Source organism: Marmota flaviventris, chromosome 2 (assembly GCF_047511675.1).
Source record: "Marmota flaviventris isolate mMarFla1 chromosome 2, mMarFla1.hap1, whole genome shotgun sequence".
NCBI lineage: Eukaryota > Metazoa > Chordata > Mammalia > Rodentia > Sciuridae > Marmota > Marmota flaviventris.
In genome coordinates, this window is record NC_092499.1 from 62,770,129 (window position 1) to 62,787,259 (window position 17,131).

Genomic DNA, 17,131 nt, shown 5'->3' on the forward strand with positions numbered 1-17,131 from the left:
GGGACTTGGAGCAAATGTCATCGTCCATAAAGAAAATGGCCAATGTAATGGGATACAGCTGGAGGTAGGAGGAGCATTTCAAAGAAGGACACAAGGGTGCTTTCTCCCAGGACACTGGGGGATGTGCTCATCCCAAGCATGGCCACCAGGAGGTGAAGCAGCTGTATACCCCTCAGCCTCTGAGACCCCAGGAGATGGAGTGGATTGGAGACTCCAGAAGACCACTGATAAGGCAGGATTGGCATGAAGGTGTGAGACTCTAGATGCTGTCATGGAGCTCCCAAAGAAGGCCACCCTACTCACAAATACATATCATTGTGCAGGAAACACGAAGGGAAGGAAGAAATCAAAAGATCAATATTTACCCTGTATTTCATCAGAGAAGAGAACCAAACCAGAGGGAGAAGATACAGTACCATATATGTAACAACGTAGCCACAGACTTGTTTCAGCAAATAAAAATGTTAACAAAGTGAACATTTTAGTACTGATCAGATGACAGATACTCTTCCAAAACTTTCAGATTCATTTTCACAAGAGCCCTACACTCAGAGCCCTTTTAATTTTAGGGACAGGGTCTCCCTAAATTATCAAGGCTGACTTTGAAGTTTTGATCCTTCTGCCCCAGCCTCCCTAGTAGCTGGAATTACAGATGTGCACTACCACGCCCTGCATAGGCACTGTTTCTAATCCCTGTTTTGCAAATAAAGAAACGGAGGCAAAGAGGATGAAAGAGACTCACTGAAAGTCACACGGGAAGTACACAGCAAAGGTGGATTGGAAGCCAGGAAGTCTGCTTTTGGAATTTTAACTGAGACTCTTTACCACCCTCCTTTGGGACACGGGTACATATATGGTGAGCCTAGGATAAGGAAGCGATTAGGTGTTTGGGGTTAGTCAGCATAGACTCCAATGGAGGAAGTTTTGAGTCAGACTCTACAAATCAGATTTAATGGTAGGAAGAGAAGATCATCCAGGTGCATATTTTTTTAAAAAAGCACAGGCAAGGAGCAGTGAGAATAGCAATACCATTGGTTTCTGGACAGTACTCGAAAGCTGTTTACAAAAAAGCAGCAAGCTGAGGGGTTGGAGGTCAAATAGATAACCTTGATTCAAGTGGAAAATCTGATTAAGAACAGAGCAGGCCTGGAGTCAGTGACTCAAGATTGGCTACAAAGCCTTGATGATTTGGCTAAGAAATTCCAGCTTGATAAAAATAGAGAATTAGGCATAACTCAGCTTTTCAAATAGGAAAATGACATGCATAACTACTTTCATGTTTAAAAAAGGAAAGTGACAAAATTCAAGACAAAAAAGAAGCAGAACAGATCATGATAAAAATATTATAGAGGTTGGAATACAGAAAATTATCATTGTCCACCATTGGTTTAAAAAAGGAAGGAGGACCATTTTGGATTAAAAGAAATGAATGTAACCTGGGTGTGTCAAAGTCTCAGGTTTTTCCAGCTCAGAAAGTCACAAGTAAGTGTAAAGCAGCTCCAAGTGTGTTCCCTGATAAGCTCTACCATCTTAGGTAGCTCTGCACAGACAATGGACTTGTGTTTTAGCGCTGTCCTCTCTAAAATCAGGATGACACCACCTTCCCCACACCTGTGTTGCCAGAAGTCACACTTTTTTTCTTACCATACTTCTAAGAACCAAGGCAAAAAGGCCATCTGATGCAAATGTAAAGGACAGGCATCTTCAGAAAATTCAGCTACATATACAACCAAGTTGTACACACTGTTTCGCAAATTAAGAAATGATGGATTTGTGTTATAGTCCCTCTGTTTCCATTAATTTTGTAAAGAATTGTTCTTTGGCCCAGTTCCTACTCTAAGACTAGATTATGAATCAAGTGGGTAGAGGAGAGAGTATAGATCCAAAGAGTTCAGTTAACTTAACTGAAAAAAAATTGATATAATCATAGCTTTTATGCAGGTAAAAAGAGAGTCACAGCAACACAGCCAGCAACTTAACATACACAATTATGCAAAGGTTTGTGAGTTTATGGGAAGCCACATTATATTTTTCTATCAAAAAAAAAAATCCCAAAAAAGGCTATCAATATAAAATTCAAACTCTTGCATGGGCTAACTAGTTAATGGCATGTTCACCTGAGAATCTTTTCAAATAGGTTTTTTTTTTTAAATAGAAAATTGTAATTTTAGGATGAAAATTACTGAGCCAAGCACACACACAGCCTTCCAGCCCCATTGCAGCCACAACAAAAAAAGATGAGTTTGCTCCCCTTATAATGCCTCTTCCACACCAGTCTCCACACCCAGATGTACACACAGATCTACACACTCAACACTTAAAATGGCTGCTGTTAATTTAGGTGAAAGGCAAATGCCTCTTGCAATTTTCTTTCATTCATTCAATAACCAGAAAAATATCTATTGAACATTCCCTCTACACTTAGCTCCGGTATAGAAATCAGGGATAGAGCTGGGATCAAGGGAGACAAAAATCCCTGTTCTGAAGCTTATTTTCTCCTGGGCAGCAGTTAAGAACAAGTATGGCAGATGTGTTAAGAGCTGTGTAGGGAAAGTCAAGAGGGAGGGAGGGGGCGGGTGTGCTTCATTCTTTTAAATGACATGGACATTGAAAAAAGATGACCTTTGGGCAGAGATGTAGAGGGTGTGAGGGAGTGAGCCTCATGAACTCATGGGGCAGGGCACTCACCATATGGGCAGGAAGGCACCTGGGCAGAGAGGTAGCCTAGGCCTTCACCTTCATGTAGGGTCTCAGGAAGAATCTGGGCTTCAGGATGAGCAAGATGGGAAGCCACTGGAGGGTTCTAAGCAGAAGAGTGACATGATCCGACCTACAGTAAGTCGGGAATGGGATGGTGCCATGGTAGTTTAAGAAGCTACTAGCAGAGAACATGAGAAGGGACCAGATCTAGGATATTTTGAAGGTGGAACCTAAAGGGTTTGCTGAAGGACTGGATGTTGGGTGTGAGGAAAAGAGAGGGGGCAGTCCAGGACGACTGGAGTCTTGGTGTAGGAAACTAGAAGGTGGTGCTGCATTTCCTGTGGAGGGTAGGTTTGTGGGGATGAAGAGCTTTGGCAACAGCTGGGGACCTCAGGGAAATTCACTCCAGTCCTGACAGCAACTGACCCTCATCCTTGCACCCCTCAACCCTTCACAAGGAGAGCTGCATTCCTCTCAGTGGACTCCAGAGACCACGGCATCAGGATCACCTGAGATGTCTATTAAAAAAGTCGACTCTGAGCCCCACTTAGACCTACCAAGTCAAGTCTACAGGCTGATGCCAGGGATCTGCACTTTAACCCAGCCCAAAGAATCTAATGACAGCTTCTAGTGACCACATAGGATCCTCACAAGCTTCTCATTTCTGAGTTAACATGCTTAATGAGTTTGACCCAAATGCAGCTCCTGGGTGGGTGGAATGCAAGGAATTAACTTATGCTCATTCCTGGCCATCTATCTGATATGGAGCTGGGTGCTTATGGCCCATTTGGGCCTTCAGCTACAAGAATACAATATGAAGATTTTTTTAGTGGAGGTAACACAGAAACACAATAGCCTGGTCCCTTTTATAGGTCCCTTCCCTGATGATGGGGGAGAATTGGAACCAGAAATGTGTACCCACACGTGCCAATCTTTCCAGAGCAAGAGAAGCCAGACTTCTGGCCAATGTGATATCTCAATTTCTATGGGAATTAGATTCAGAGAGGCAGTGTAGGATTGGAATTAAGATCTGGAGCCCAGAGAATGGTCCAACAGACACATCTAATACAAAGTGGCACTTTTTCCTTTCAGTGGCCACTTGCATGTGTCATTATTGTTGGGATGTATTTGCAAACCTTCTTCCTATTTTGGTAAGGAGATATTATCTCCATTTTTAAGATGAGAAAACAGAGGCCCACAGAGATCAGCAATCTTTTGGCTCCAAATCCCATGCTCTTTCCATTTTATACCAGCAGTGTTCACGTTCAGTGGGCATCAGAATCACCGGGGGTATCTGGTTGTAAAATGCTGATTCTATTTCAGAAGGTGGAGGAAGGAGAAAAAAAAAGCAGTATTTCTAACCAGAGCCCAGGTAAATTAGATAGAGGGGACTATAATATTGACAAATATGTTTTTTATTCCATGGCTTTCTCTTCTGATCCCATGGGCTTCTGTCATGGGAAGTTGAGATGATACAGAGCTGAGCTGATGGCATCTCTGTACACAGCAGTGGGCTAAGGCTGCCAGGTTTGAATGAGCTCAATTTGTCACAGATTTGCCTACTGAGGCTTGAGAGTTGCTAAAGGAATCTTAACATGAGGATTTTTTAAAATCTCGCGTATTTTTTCCATTTGTTTTTTTTTATACTCTTCTCATATCCTTTAATAGAAAGAAAAATGGGGTGGGGATACATAAGCGAAAAGAAACAAAGGCACTGCCAAAGTACTTGAGACTTGTCCTAATTGGGAATTTTTAACAAAAGTGGAAAGTTCTTCTCTGCTGCGCTGTTCTGACCCATCCTTCAATCTTCATTTTTTCAGCTGCACTTAAGCACTGGTGTTCAGCCCTTGGCCTGCCTGCCCTTGGCCTGCCTGCCCTCCTCACTGAGGGCTCTGGCCCCACTGTGGGAGGTAGGCAGGCTCCATAGTGGACCAAGTTCATGGCCACAGGAGGACAGAGGGCTTCCGGCACTGGCTGCCTCCATGGTGGCTGGAGTGACTTACTTTTAACAACTCTTCATTGCCTTCTCAAGAAAAAGAATGAACACTTTCACTTCAGGACTGATTGATAGAAAGCCAGACTAGAAAAAAAGAACCACATCCCACTTTATAAGGAAAAGCAGTGCCCTGCCTTCCCTTCCATGGTAGTTGATTTCTGATGCATGTGTTGGGTACAGTGATGCAGGTGGCAAACAGTGCTCAGGACCTTGCGGGCAGCAGTTTACATCAACTAGCATGACACTAACAGTCTCTCTCCACTTCTGGAGAAGGAACAGGATCCTTACCAAGAACTCTCTATATGTAGCTGTACTCACAGGTATAGGGCCTTCATCCCCAGGCCTCAGCAACCTGGAGATATACCAGGAACATAAGGTTTTTATGCCTGAAGGGCTGGCCTGGGAGCAGTGCCTGCTCAGGCTCATCCCAGGGTGGACATCCAGGGAGCAATATACTCCTGCAGCACCCACCACCCACCCTAAGGACAGAAGTAGAGTGAAACTTCAGGTCTTGGAAATCCTGCTCGGGCTGGGCTTTCCCAACATGGCTGCCATCCAAGTAGAAAGAAGATCCCCCATGGGGTGCCCCTCTCCTTTTGCCATACAGGCCAAGATTAAACTAAGCTTCTTATAGCAGCACCTCAGCAAGCTTAAGGACATCTAAGACCCCGGTAAATCAATCTGCTTCCTTGCTACTCCCAATGCAGGCAGTCCCTGGTCCTAGCTGGCTGAAGTCTTCTCTGGGGACTCCCACTTACTCCTTCCCTCTCTCTCCTCACCTCTCTTTTTCCCTCCCATTTCTACCTCTGTACCTCCACTCTTGTCATTCTTCTATCTAGAATGATTTCATACTTTATCTCTCTTTTATTTCAGACTCCCGAGGCCTGGCTGGAGAAGCTTCTCTTTCAGCAAACGTTCTCTGACTACAGTGACATCCACCTACCACCCATCCCTGGGGTACCCCACAGACTTCCCCCATTCTTCCTTGGAATCTCCATCGGCCTCTTACTAGGTGAGTCACTATGTATTCCCAACCTTCGCTTTCTGCCTCTGCAAGATGGAAAGGATTACCGAAACTACCTCAGAGGCCATTCTGAGGACTAACCAAGATAATACAATTGAAGCAAAGATCCCGCTTAGAGAACTGGTGGGCACTCAATAAACACTCATGAAAACTTCCATGGCACACAGTTCAGAGAAAAGTACATAGCAGGGACTCGGGTAATGTCTGGCTTGACAGCAAACAGCTGGAGCTCCCTGGAAGCAGACGTCTCAGAGAAAAGACACATACAGCCACTGCTTTGCTAGTTCTCAAGTCTACAAAAATAGAACACTTGGGGCCAGAACCTGAGTGTGATGAGGACATTCTTTCCTGATGAAAACCTAATTTGAAAAGAATCTAGATTTCTGAATTTAAAGAAAAAAAATAGTTTGTAAAAAAGAGTACCTAATGAGAAAAACAAATAAATAAAAAGACAAGAAATGTTTTCTGGGCCTTTAAATCTTAATTTCTTGGCTTGGCAAGATGACTACTATAAGCTTAAAAGGGATACTAAAATTTATAGGGTGTGGAGCTTCCCAGGCCCAATTTTAACTTTGATAACTACTTAATGAGGTCTGTGTTATCTTCATTTTATAGTTGAGGGAAAACAAGGGTCAAACAGAGTCCATGTCTTGCCTGAAACCACACAGCAGAGGTAGAATCAAGTTCAAGTCCACCAGGCACTAAAACCCATGCACTTTTTACTTCATCTGCAGAAAAGGGCAGGCAGATGACACATGGCTGGTTCCTAGTTACAATATTCTAAGTGTCCCCATGTCCCCAGCTTCCAGAGTGAGTGCACCTCTACCTGATGCACCTCTGGGGCTCAATGTTTTATTAAACACACACACACACACAATTCCATGTTCCCTCACTTCCCATCTCTCCGTAAATTCCTTAAAAAAAAAAAATGCTGGCTCTCTTTCAACACTTGCAAACTTCTAGTTATTATTTTCCCTAAATATCTCAGTGTATTACTCAGCATTTTTATTTGCATTTTGCCATTTCCAAACTCTCAGTGGTAGGCTACATTCAGCAGCTGACATAAGTCACAGTTCATGTCCCGCCAGTGTTAAGGTGAGTGCCTTCACTTTTCAATGGCAAATCTCCCACACTGTTACTCCATCTCACAGCTCAAAGCAGCACGTGCCGCCCCTTCTTAGGTCTTTAACAGACAACTGCATGGGACTCTTCTCAGAGCAGGAAATCACAAACCACAAATGGAAAGCCTTTGAGGACTACATCTTTACCTCAAAACCCTTTTGTGAAAATCTTTGACACTTTGGCTTTAAATTTCCTTTAGAGAACTCATACTGAGAATTCTGGAGACTGTTCGAAATAGTTAAGGTTCTGAAGTCTTCCAATAAAACCTCCATTTTTAGCTTTACAGAAATGAGGTCCCTTAGACACAAATCAAGGCAAAGCTCTTGAATAAGCACTTTCTTCATTCTCTCCCATCCTCCACCCTATTTCCACTGTTTTTAATTTCCTAAAATTAGTAACAGTAGCCACCTTTTTTTTTTTTTCAAGAAACACTTTTGGGATTTAATAATGAAACAAAACAAACAAACAACAAAAACACCAAAAATAAAAACTGTGTGCTTAGAATGATGATAAGGTGCTCAGGAGTTAGCTCGTACTTTATTCTCATCCTGAGTCTACAGAGCAGTAGATTGGTCCATTTTTCTGAATCACACCTTCCTTCAACAACTATTTAAGAAAAAGCATAAATCAGGAGATAGAGGGATAAAGAAGACAGTTCTTTCCTTCACGAAGCTTCGCATGCAAAAGTCACAAACAAACTAATTTCATGCCTCTGCTGTTGGATATGGGTAGCCCGTTCCTAGAATCTACCAGTGTAGACACTAAGTACTTCACACCTATTATCTCATGTAATCCTCCCAATGAAGCTACAAGAAGCAGGAGATTTGGGTGTTATGCGAGTTGCCTGAGGCAGCCAGGATTCAAGTCTAACACCCATGCTCTTCCTCTATTGTTACACAATACCACATTAGTCACAAAATATTTTCTTCCCTCTTGAAATAAGCACTTTTCCAGGCAAAATCCTGCTGCCCAATGCCACAGCTGAACCTAGATGGGCATGTTTTTGTCATAATGAGGATGGAAAACAGAAAAGGTGAAAAAAAATGGAGGTGTAAAAGAAAGTGTCTGCCTCTGAGCTCTTTCCTCCTGGTAGAGGTCAGATGAGCTGTCCCTAGAACAAATGGAATAAATCTGTGGTCAGTTTCCCATTCACACCTTTACAGCCCTGACCAGGAAGAAAGAGCTGACAAGACAAGACTCCAATGGGAAGAAGAGGCTGTTGATGAAGCCCTGCCTCCTACTCCTTCCAGCTCCAGTCAGTGAATCATGAAATGAGGACAAGGCTCCAGGGAGGAGGACACCACAGCTGCATGGCCATGAACCAGAAATGACAGCAGACACAGGTGTGCCGCCATCTTCTCCCCCCATGGCTCTGCTCACCCACACATCACAAGTGTGTCTACCACCAAGGGGAGTGCAAGGATTGTCCCATAAATCTGGCCTGTGCATCAGAGCTAGCACCACCCGTGACTCAAAACCAAAGTGTTCAGCCCTCCTTCCCTGCTCTGCACATGAAGCCTCAAAATGCTTCACCTTTGCTGAACTTTCAGACTGAAATACTTCAGTACACTTGAGAGCGCAGCTGGCACAAGCAAACCAGTTCTTCCCCGCTCATTTTGTGAGGCTCATTTTTAAAAACACATTATTAATGGTCAAGAGACTCCAACCAGAATCTGCCTGCCAAGATTTGTTTGGCAGAAGAAATTTATCTGCTGAAACACAGGGAGTAAAATTCAGTTCCAATCTTCTTGCTAAACTTTTCACCTACTCGCTTGAGAGAAAAATCACGACTCTACCCAAGACCAGCATTTAAAAAGTGAAATCCCAGCGCCTGCTTTTCTGATGCACTTACCCTCAGTGCTGGAACTGATGTCGTCCCCTGCTCCTACCGTGTACCTCCCTCGATTTGGGGGTGAAGGGTGACCTGGCACAGAGTAATTAGGAAGAACAACTTCGCCTTCTCCTTCAGGATGGGCGGCAGGAATGTGGGGTTTTGAAGGAATGGCCCCTCCATCTGGGTAGGGCTGGATGCCTCTATTTCCAGGATAAGGTGGTGGGCCTTCCCTGGGAGGAGCCAGTGACTCTCCATCTACCTCGGGTGGACTTGGGCTTCTGGTGTCTGTCTGGTCCAAAGTTTCCACTCGATCTTCCAAATCTGGGGTGCCTACCTCCCCCTGGGATGCTCCGTTTTGAGTTTGAGGGTCTAAGGTAGCAGATTCTGTTTTAGGAGAGGGTGGCCAATCACTAGGTGCTGGGTGTGGCAAAGGGGAGGCCAGATCAGAATCTGGAGGAGAGAGTCCACCTCCTAAAGGACCTGGATCAGTTTTCGAGTGGAGGGACACATCAGTTCTGCTGTGGCCATTCAATGCCTCCTCTGGTTCACTTGGAGGGTATTCAACCTCCTCCTCATTCTCGTCATAATAATCCAAATTGTCCTCAGTATAGTCGCTTTCTAGAGCTGCAGCATGGCTGAAGGAATGTTCCAGGGAAGCTGAAGAGTGGAATGTGGAAAGGTCTCCAACCGCTGCAGGTCTGATGTTGTCCAGAGGGGACCTGCTGCTGATATGAAAAGCCCACACTCCAGGAATCCCCAGGTTGCTTAGTCTAAATAGAAAGGAAAAGCACATTGTAAATAAAATATCCATTCATCCTCCTTCCCACAAAATTGAGCAATTTTTTTAAAAACAGAAAGACGATTAAAAAGAGATTTGTGTTTTCACTAATGTATAAGACCAAATAAATGCAAACTTGCACTCGGGCATAGGGGTGCATCCTGTAATCCCAGTAGCTCCGAAGGCTGAGGCAGGAGGACTGAGAGTTCAAAGCCAGCCTCAGCAAAAAGTGAGACACTAAGAAACTCAGTAAGACCCTGTATCTAAGTAAAATGCAAAAAAGGGATAGGAATGTGACTCAGTGGTCGAGTGCCCTTGAGTTCAATCCCCAGTATCCTCCCCCCTGCAAAAAAAGCAGACTTGCATGGTAAAAGGAATATGCTAGAATTTTGATATAAACTACCTTTAATTTAACATTATGTTTTGAGTACAGACCATCAAGTTATAAATCTGCTCTACAATCCAAATATTTTTTCTAAAATCTGACTATTTAAAAACAAATAAGGAGTGTGGGAATAATTTATCCTTACTCTACTTAATCTGAAAACTTGTAACATACTCAAGAAAATTCATGCTCACAATTTCTTCACCAAACACTCAAACAATAATGACCACTATACACTTTCGTTAGGTGCCAGGCCCTGTGCCAAGTGCTTCACGTTCTTCATAACACAGCAAGGTAAAGACGGTGATCATGCCTAATTTTACTAAGATAAAAATAGGTTCAGAGAGGTTCACTAATATCCTTAGGATCACATAACTCATTGCTGCCAGAGCCTGGACTTAAATTCAGTGCTAACACTAAAGCCCATGCTTTAAACATCTATATTATATCATAAAACTAAATCATGATAGTCAGCACCTGGATTATCACTACTCTAAGGAAAGTTAAAAAGACATTTTCATTATTGTCCCCATGTACTAATCCACAGAGAAAGGAGAATCAAATAAAAATTTCTGAAAAAAAAAACCCCAGTAACCATTAAAGTCTAAAAAATTTTGAGCAAATGCAGAACAAATTTAAGGGGAAAATAAGAATGTAGCTTAGTCAATCTGGGTGAGGTGGTGCGCTCCTGTAATCCCAGCAGTTTAGGAGGCTGAGGCAGGAGGATCATGAGTTCAAAGCCAGACTAAGCAACTCAGTAAGACTCTGTCTCTACATAAAATACAAAAATGGGCTGGGGATATAGCTCAGTGGCTAAGCATCCCTGGGTTCAATCCCTGGTACCCCCCACCAAAAAAAGAATGTAGCTTGTTAAAATGAAAGGAGTCTTAAGTGAGAAGTCTTTGCAAAAACATCTAAAGATCACTCATTTTCTCCACTGGGAAGTATCAATGATTATTCAGTTTTCCAAATATCCCAATAATCCATTATTTTAGAGTCAATGATACATTCTGAAGAGAACAACTATCCATAAGATTTTTAAAACTAAGAGGAAACTTGAGCTAGCAAGAGTCTGGCTAGCTTGAATCTACCAGTTTATAGACTCTTCTGCTGTTTGTACAAAATAGCATGCTCAAATTCTCCCATGCTATGGAATTTCCTCCAAAGTCAGCAATGAAGAATAGGAGTGAATAATGAATAAGATATTTAAAATGTATTGAATTGCAAAAGCAAGAGATCTCTGCTTTAGGGGGTAGGTATTCATCATATTAATCTGGGTTTTTACAGTAAAAATATTTTAAAACACAATTTGAGATTCTCTCTCTTTTGTGTGTGTGTGTGTGTGTGTGTGTGTGCGTATGTGTGTGCTCGTATGCACACATTTGTTAGTGTATGTATATGCTGCTGCCGCTGCTGTAGTAAATCTAGGAAAAGAAGAGCACAGAAAATAAAACTGTGATCCTTAGAACAATATTCTATGCAAAAACAGTATTTTCGTAAGAATTAGTGTTGTTCAGAAGCAAAAAGGAAAATTAAAGAAGATACGAGAAAATCCTAGCCGTCTAGGATATTAAGTTGATCATCACATTAGAAGTGTTGCAGCTTTGAAATCTATTCTCGAATTTAGAAACAGAAAACTATAAAACTTTCAGATAGGGCTACGCAAATACTGGTAGATAAGAGCTAAATAAAATAGCCTTCTAATGACATATAAATAATGATTCTGGATTTTGTCATAGTGTATGATGGGAAAGTAACTAGTTTTGAGTTTATCATAAAATCCCAGATCATTTGTAAGGCTTAGTGATAGAAAGAAATTATTTCCTAGAGGGGAAAACCAGGCTACAAAATAGGATGCTAATGCCTTCCTTGTTGGGTTGTTAGAAAGATTAAGTGAGAAAACCACACAAAATGCCTAGTACACACCCTGTGCATGATTTACCTACTTAGTATTACTATCTTCCAGAAGACAGAAAAGTTTAATCAACCAAAATGCAAATGTACACATTCACATTTAAGTTTGCAAAAGAAGAGTCTGACAAACATTATGAATTATTTAATTTATGACCTTTGAATTTACCAGTATAGGACAAATTTCAGGAAAAGAAAGGTTCCATTGACAAGGAAAATAACTCTACTCTTTAGTGATGCATACCAAAGTATTTAGGAGTGAACTGAAATGTCATTTGTCACTTCCTTTAATTCAAAAACATGTTAAATGTTCATCAACAAGTTGGACAATGCAGAACATACACGATGCAATGCTTTATTGTCTCAAAATGATAATATAGACAGACATAGGACTGAAAAGTGCCTGTGAGACAGTGACCAATGTGAAAATACCACATGTAAAGTGAACAAACAATTTGTGTTTTAAAAAGTTTGTGTATGTACCTCAAACACAGGAAGGATAGCTAACACTGTTTATCACTTGAAGTGGTGATCACGGGTACTTTTTACTTTTATTTCACATTGTTCTGCATTTTCTGTACATTTTTTTTTTTACATACTTCATTTGGTCCCAATTTCTCTCCACCTCCTTAGTAATATTGGGGATTGAACCCTGAGGTGCTCTACATCCCCAGAACTTTTCATTTTTATTTGGAGATAGGGTCTTATTGAGTTGCCCAAACTGCAATCTTTCTGCCTCAGCCTCCTGAGTTGCTGGGATTACAGAACTGCACCTCAGAGCCTGCCTTGGCCCCATTTCTTATTCCATTCTCAAGACAATAAGAGATGTATGGAAAGTATCAATGATGAAGACATGGACAGTCTGGAGAGGTAAGTGGCAGTGCTGTGTGCTTGTTGCACACATGTATAGTGTTAGATCCCAGGGCCTTCAGGAGTCTGGTGGGGGACACAACTGCTTTTTTCCCCATGGGCTTTATGGTCCCACTGCTCCTGGGCCCTGTGTAGATGTCAGCCCTTACTCCAGACTCTGTGATTGGATTGACCTATTTGTCTACATTACCAGAGCACAAGTCATTGGTGTGCAGGGCCTGGCTCTTAAAAAATCTGTATACTGCAAGTGTTTGGCTCACTGTGAGCATTTTCATAATATCTGAGGAGCAGAGAACACATGCTCCTGAATAAAAGAGGAGGATGGAGAGGGGAGGGGAGCAGAGAGAGAACAAGGAGCTAAGTTTGCCCCAGAGTCCAGACTATACAGAAGCCTAGCTAGAAACCAAAAGATGCCCCCTGTGGGTCACAGAATGGGAAAGGAGACAAGGGCTCAGCATAAAACAGAGTAAGCAATTGAGCACTCCTGACCTGCACTTGGGCTGTGGCTTGGCCACTTAACTCTGAGATCACAGGCAACTGATTTAACTTCCCTAAGCTTATTTGTAAAATTTAGAAAATAGTAGTACTTACTTCCTGCGATTCTGGTGACTTTTAATTAAAATAACACCTGGAAAGTATTTAGCACAATACTTAGCAGATAATAAGCTTTCAATAAACGTCAGCTCTGAGAAACCTTATCTGACTGCGGTGCCCATGGTCTGGTAGTCAAGCAGAGCAGATGCCATGCATAGCTGTAAGGTGTTCCTATACCCAGGGATGATTTAATGAAACTGAGACACAGTTAAGGGAGGCTAGGAGATAAACAATGTGTTCCATCTGGTTTCTGGACCAATAGTCAGGAAAGGGATACAAGAAAGACAAAAACAAACAAACAAACAAAACAAACAAAAAACCCTCAAAATACCAGGGTTAATAAAAATCATACTGCCCCTAAATGGACTGAAAAAAAAAACGGGTCAGGGCTGAATATTGCAATTGTGGAATAAGCCAATGACATGGGTCCAATTCTGGCTACCCCATGGAAAATCAATTAGTGTAACTTCAGGTAATAAAGCCATAGAGAATTCCTGAGGCTTCTAAACATTTACAAATGTGTTTTATTTTTTTCCTAAATTATATTAATTTAATTTTTAACAGTATCTGTCCAATAGACTAAATCCTCCCCTGTGAAATTATTAACCTGAAAACCCTCCACCTAGGCAGTTTATACTACTGGATATTTTTATGTGGTTCCAAGAGCAATGTTTTTCATAGCAAACCTCCTTGGCTCTGCAAACACACACACACACACACTGCTCTGTTTCTGGTATCTATACTCAACAGGGCAGGAAAAATAAAGGACTTTTACATCTTGGAGAACTTGATTCTCCCTGGGTCCAATCTAATTCCTGGGTTTGATGCATAGTCTTTCTTATAAGCCACCAAACGGTAATTTAATGGTCTATAGCCACTAGGATTTGGGTCCTAAATTCTTTATATTCAAACAGAAAAAGGCTTAAGCTCCATGTTACTTACTGGTAGAGATTTTTCACAGACTGTTCAGTGCTGGTCAAGCTGAAATATAAACCTTCTCGCTTCAGGTCATCAGCCTCGCCTCGGCAAAAGCCCACCCGGGCTGGAAGCTGGAGATGGACGTTGTAGGACTCTTTGGGGCGGGTTCCGAAGAACTGAAGACCGTTGGCCGGATAAAGAAAGAGGGCGTAGGAATCGGAGTCATCAGATGCCAAAACCACCTGGAAAGTGTTCAGCTAATAAAAAGAAAAGAAAAAGAAATTGGAGACATCCTTAAACGAACAGATGAAGGAAATGACAGAATGCAGGCAAGACATCAAGGTGGAAAGGCACTCACCTTTCTCAGGATTTCCCCAAATTGTCTTGAAATATAATCTTTAAAATTCCTTCTTCAAATTACAAATGTAATTTATAAGTACTATCATTCATGTATTATAAGTGTCTTCTATTAATTCATATTAGTTGGCACAGAAAAAAAAAACCTTAAAAATTTTTTACGTTTTCCAACATCTCTCATCTAAACCCCTCTCAGAGCTAAGAGCAAGTAGCAAAGTTAACTTGTCCATCTCCACAGTCACTGCCCTAGTGTATAACCCCAGGCACTCAGCATCTCTCCTCTGGATCATTCATTCATGAATTCATGTATTTATTAAGTGCCCATGGAGGGCAGGCACTGTGTTAGGCACCAGCTGACCAAAAGGCCTCCTTGCTGCTCTCATGGCTTCACTCTCTTTTCTCTTCCACACCAGCACCAGAGTTACCCTCAAGTCACAGATGAGCAAAAGAGACAAGGGGCTAGCAAATGTGCCAAAAGTCAGTCAGCAAGTCCGTGGTGGCAGCCAGAACCCACCCATGCCCTGCACCACTAGGCCAGTCCTTGGCGCCCCATTCACGGGGATTTGTAATGGCCCAACCTCCCCTCAGTTCTGCTGCACCATCATTGGACTATTACGTCATCCCCCTTTGTACCATGTATTTGGTGCTTCTATCCTTTGCTCATGTTTCTCTGCATCTACAAACCCTCCTAAGCTTCAGACACTGCCCCTCGGAAGTGTTCTGTGATTCTCTCTAGAATTACTTCTCACCCTCCGTGACACCTCTGTGGGTATTTCTAGATCACATTCACTTCGTTTTGCTTGGTTGGCTGTTTATATGTTTGTAAACCCTCTTTGCTTATTCATTTCTACAGTAATTCAAATGGCCAAGTGTCTAGTAAGCACTGGATATTATGCTCAGCGCCAAATACACAAGGAGCAAAAAACAGGAGACTCTGCCTAGGCGAGACCCAGAGGGAAGCAGCAGTGTTTGGAACTGCAGGACAGTTATGGGAGAGTGGTAGAGTGGTTGAGGCCACAGAGGAGGGTGTGAGCCTAAGACTGGGCGGGGTGGGGAGGCATCACAGAGGCAGCCTGTGAATGTTAATAAATACCACAGGAGTCAAAGCAGACTAGAGAGAGAGAGAGAGAGAGACCAGGAGCCTAAATTAGCCACAAACTCAGTACCCAGCTGACTACAGAATCACTGTTTGATGTTCAGTTTACTCTTATTTCAATAAGACATTTTTCACCTTTACCTTTATCCAGCTATCTGCCCACCACCCTTCTAAAAGATCAGTTAATGGTCCTGGATTATCTTTTAAAAATGCTATACTTAGGGCTGCAAGACTACCTCTCTCACTAGATCACACACTCATTTTATAATCTAGTAAGGAACTGTATTGGTATTTTTTTTAAAAACCACTTCCCTCATAAATAAGGTGATTCATAGAAACATTTACTGGCACAAATTATTACTTTCTCATTTTGCTAGGCACAGAGAAGAACCTCACACTTAACTGAAAACAATAGAGAGGAAAGAATGTGTCTTGCTTTGGGTCTGTCCTGGGTCCTCTCCCATCTTGTTCTAGATCTTTTCTAATGCTAATTTTTCCCTTCAATATTTAATTTCAAAGTAGTTTTGAGGTTTTGCAGATAGGACAAAGAAATGCAGGCATTAGCATGCTTAAAAAAAAAAAAAAACTATTGCAGGAGCCATGACAGCACATACTCCTGTAATCCCATCTGCTCTGAGGAGGCTGAAGTAGGAGGATGGCAAGTTTGAGGCCATCCTGGACAACTTATAAAGACCCTGTCTTAAAATAAAATTTTTAAAAGGGCTGGGGATGTAGCTCATTGTAGAGTGCTTTCCTAGCATGGCAAAGCCCTGAGTCTAAATCCCAGCACCACACACACACAAATACTATGTAAACTTTCTTGTAGTTCTCTAACTGAAAAAAATCCTTGCTGGTCCCCCCTCCCCCCATCCCCAACCTTCTTCCTCTGCATCTACAAACCCTCTTAACCTTATTCCCCTTAATAGACAGGGGAGCCGATATATTTGTTATTGTTGTGGCTGTTGATTGTTTCTTCAGCAAAACTTGACTGTTCCTAAAACAAAAGGCAAGGAATGTTTTCTAGAATCTTTCACAGATCAGAAGCCTCGACTTCTGCCAAATGTAAACCAAGGTATTCTGCCCCCTTGTCTATGCATAATATATACTTAATCATCAATTAATGTGTATTCTATCACTTCAGAGTTTTATTTCGGTCAGAATGAATAAAGTTCAATTTGGAAAAGAGAAGTCATTGGGGAAAGAGAAAGAACCCCATTTTAGAAAGCTACACTTTAAAAGCTCCTGCTGTGGATTGCCCACAATCAAGGTACAAGATAGGGGAGAATCCGGTTCTAAGTTTAGAGAAATTCTGAAAGATAAGGCAGTGTAAGATTGTGAGGAGTTGCAGGGACTGGGAGGAGGGATATGGAAAAATAAACAAAGCTGAGAGGGGGGTCTGGCTTTTCCCCGTGGGGTCTGGGTAGTTAGCATTTCATTCATTCTCTCAGTCACTCACCCAACAGCCCCGTTCTGATCAAGATGTGTTCAACATCTTTCATATGCCTTCTTTGAGACAAGTATTCATTACAGGTGGCAAATGTTTAAT

At 42.1% G+C, this 17,131-nt stretch overlaps 1 protein-coding gene across 3 annotated transcripts in view; it reads right to left on the reverse strand.

Moving 5' to 3' along the window:
* Positions 1-17,131, reverse strand: part of Nid2 (nidogen 2) — a 63,862-nt gene that overhangs the window by 40,041 nt on the left and 6,690 nt on the right. For all 3 annotated transcript variants that reach the window (XM_071607911.1, XM_071607910.1, XM_071607912.1), the window contains exons 3-4: positions 14,157-14,389; positions 8,695-9,446 (exon numbers count right to left, since the gene is read on the reverse strand). In XM_071607911.1, coding sequence (XP_071464012.1) covers positions 8,695-9,446; positions 14,157-14,389 — 985 coding nt within the window. The remainder of the gene's footprint in view (positions 1-8,694; positions 9,447-14,156; positions 14,390-17,131) is intronic.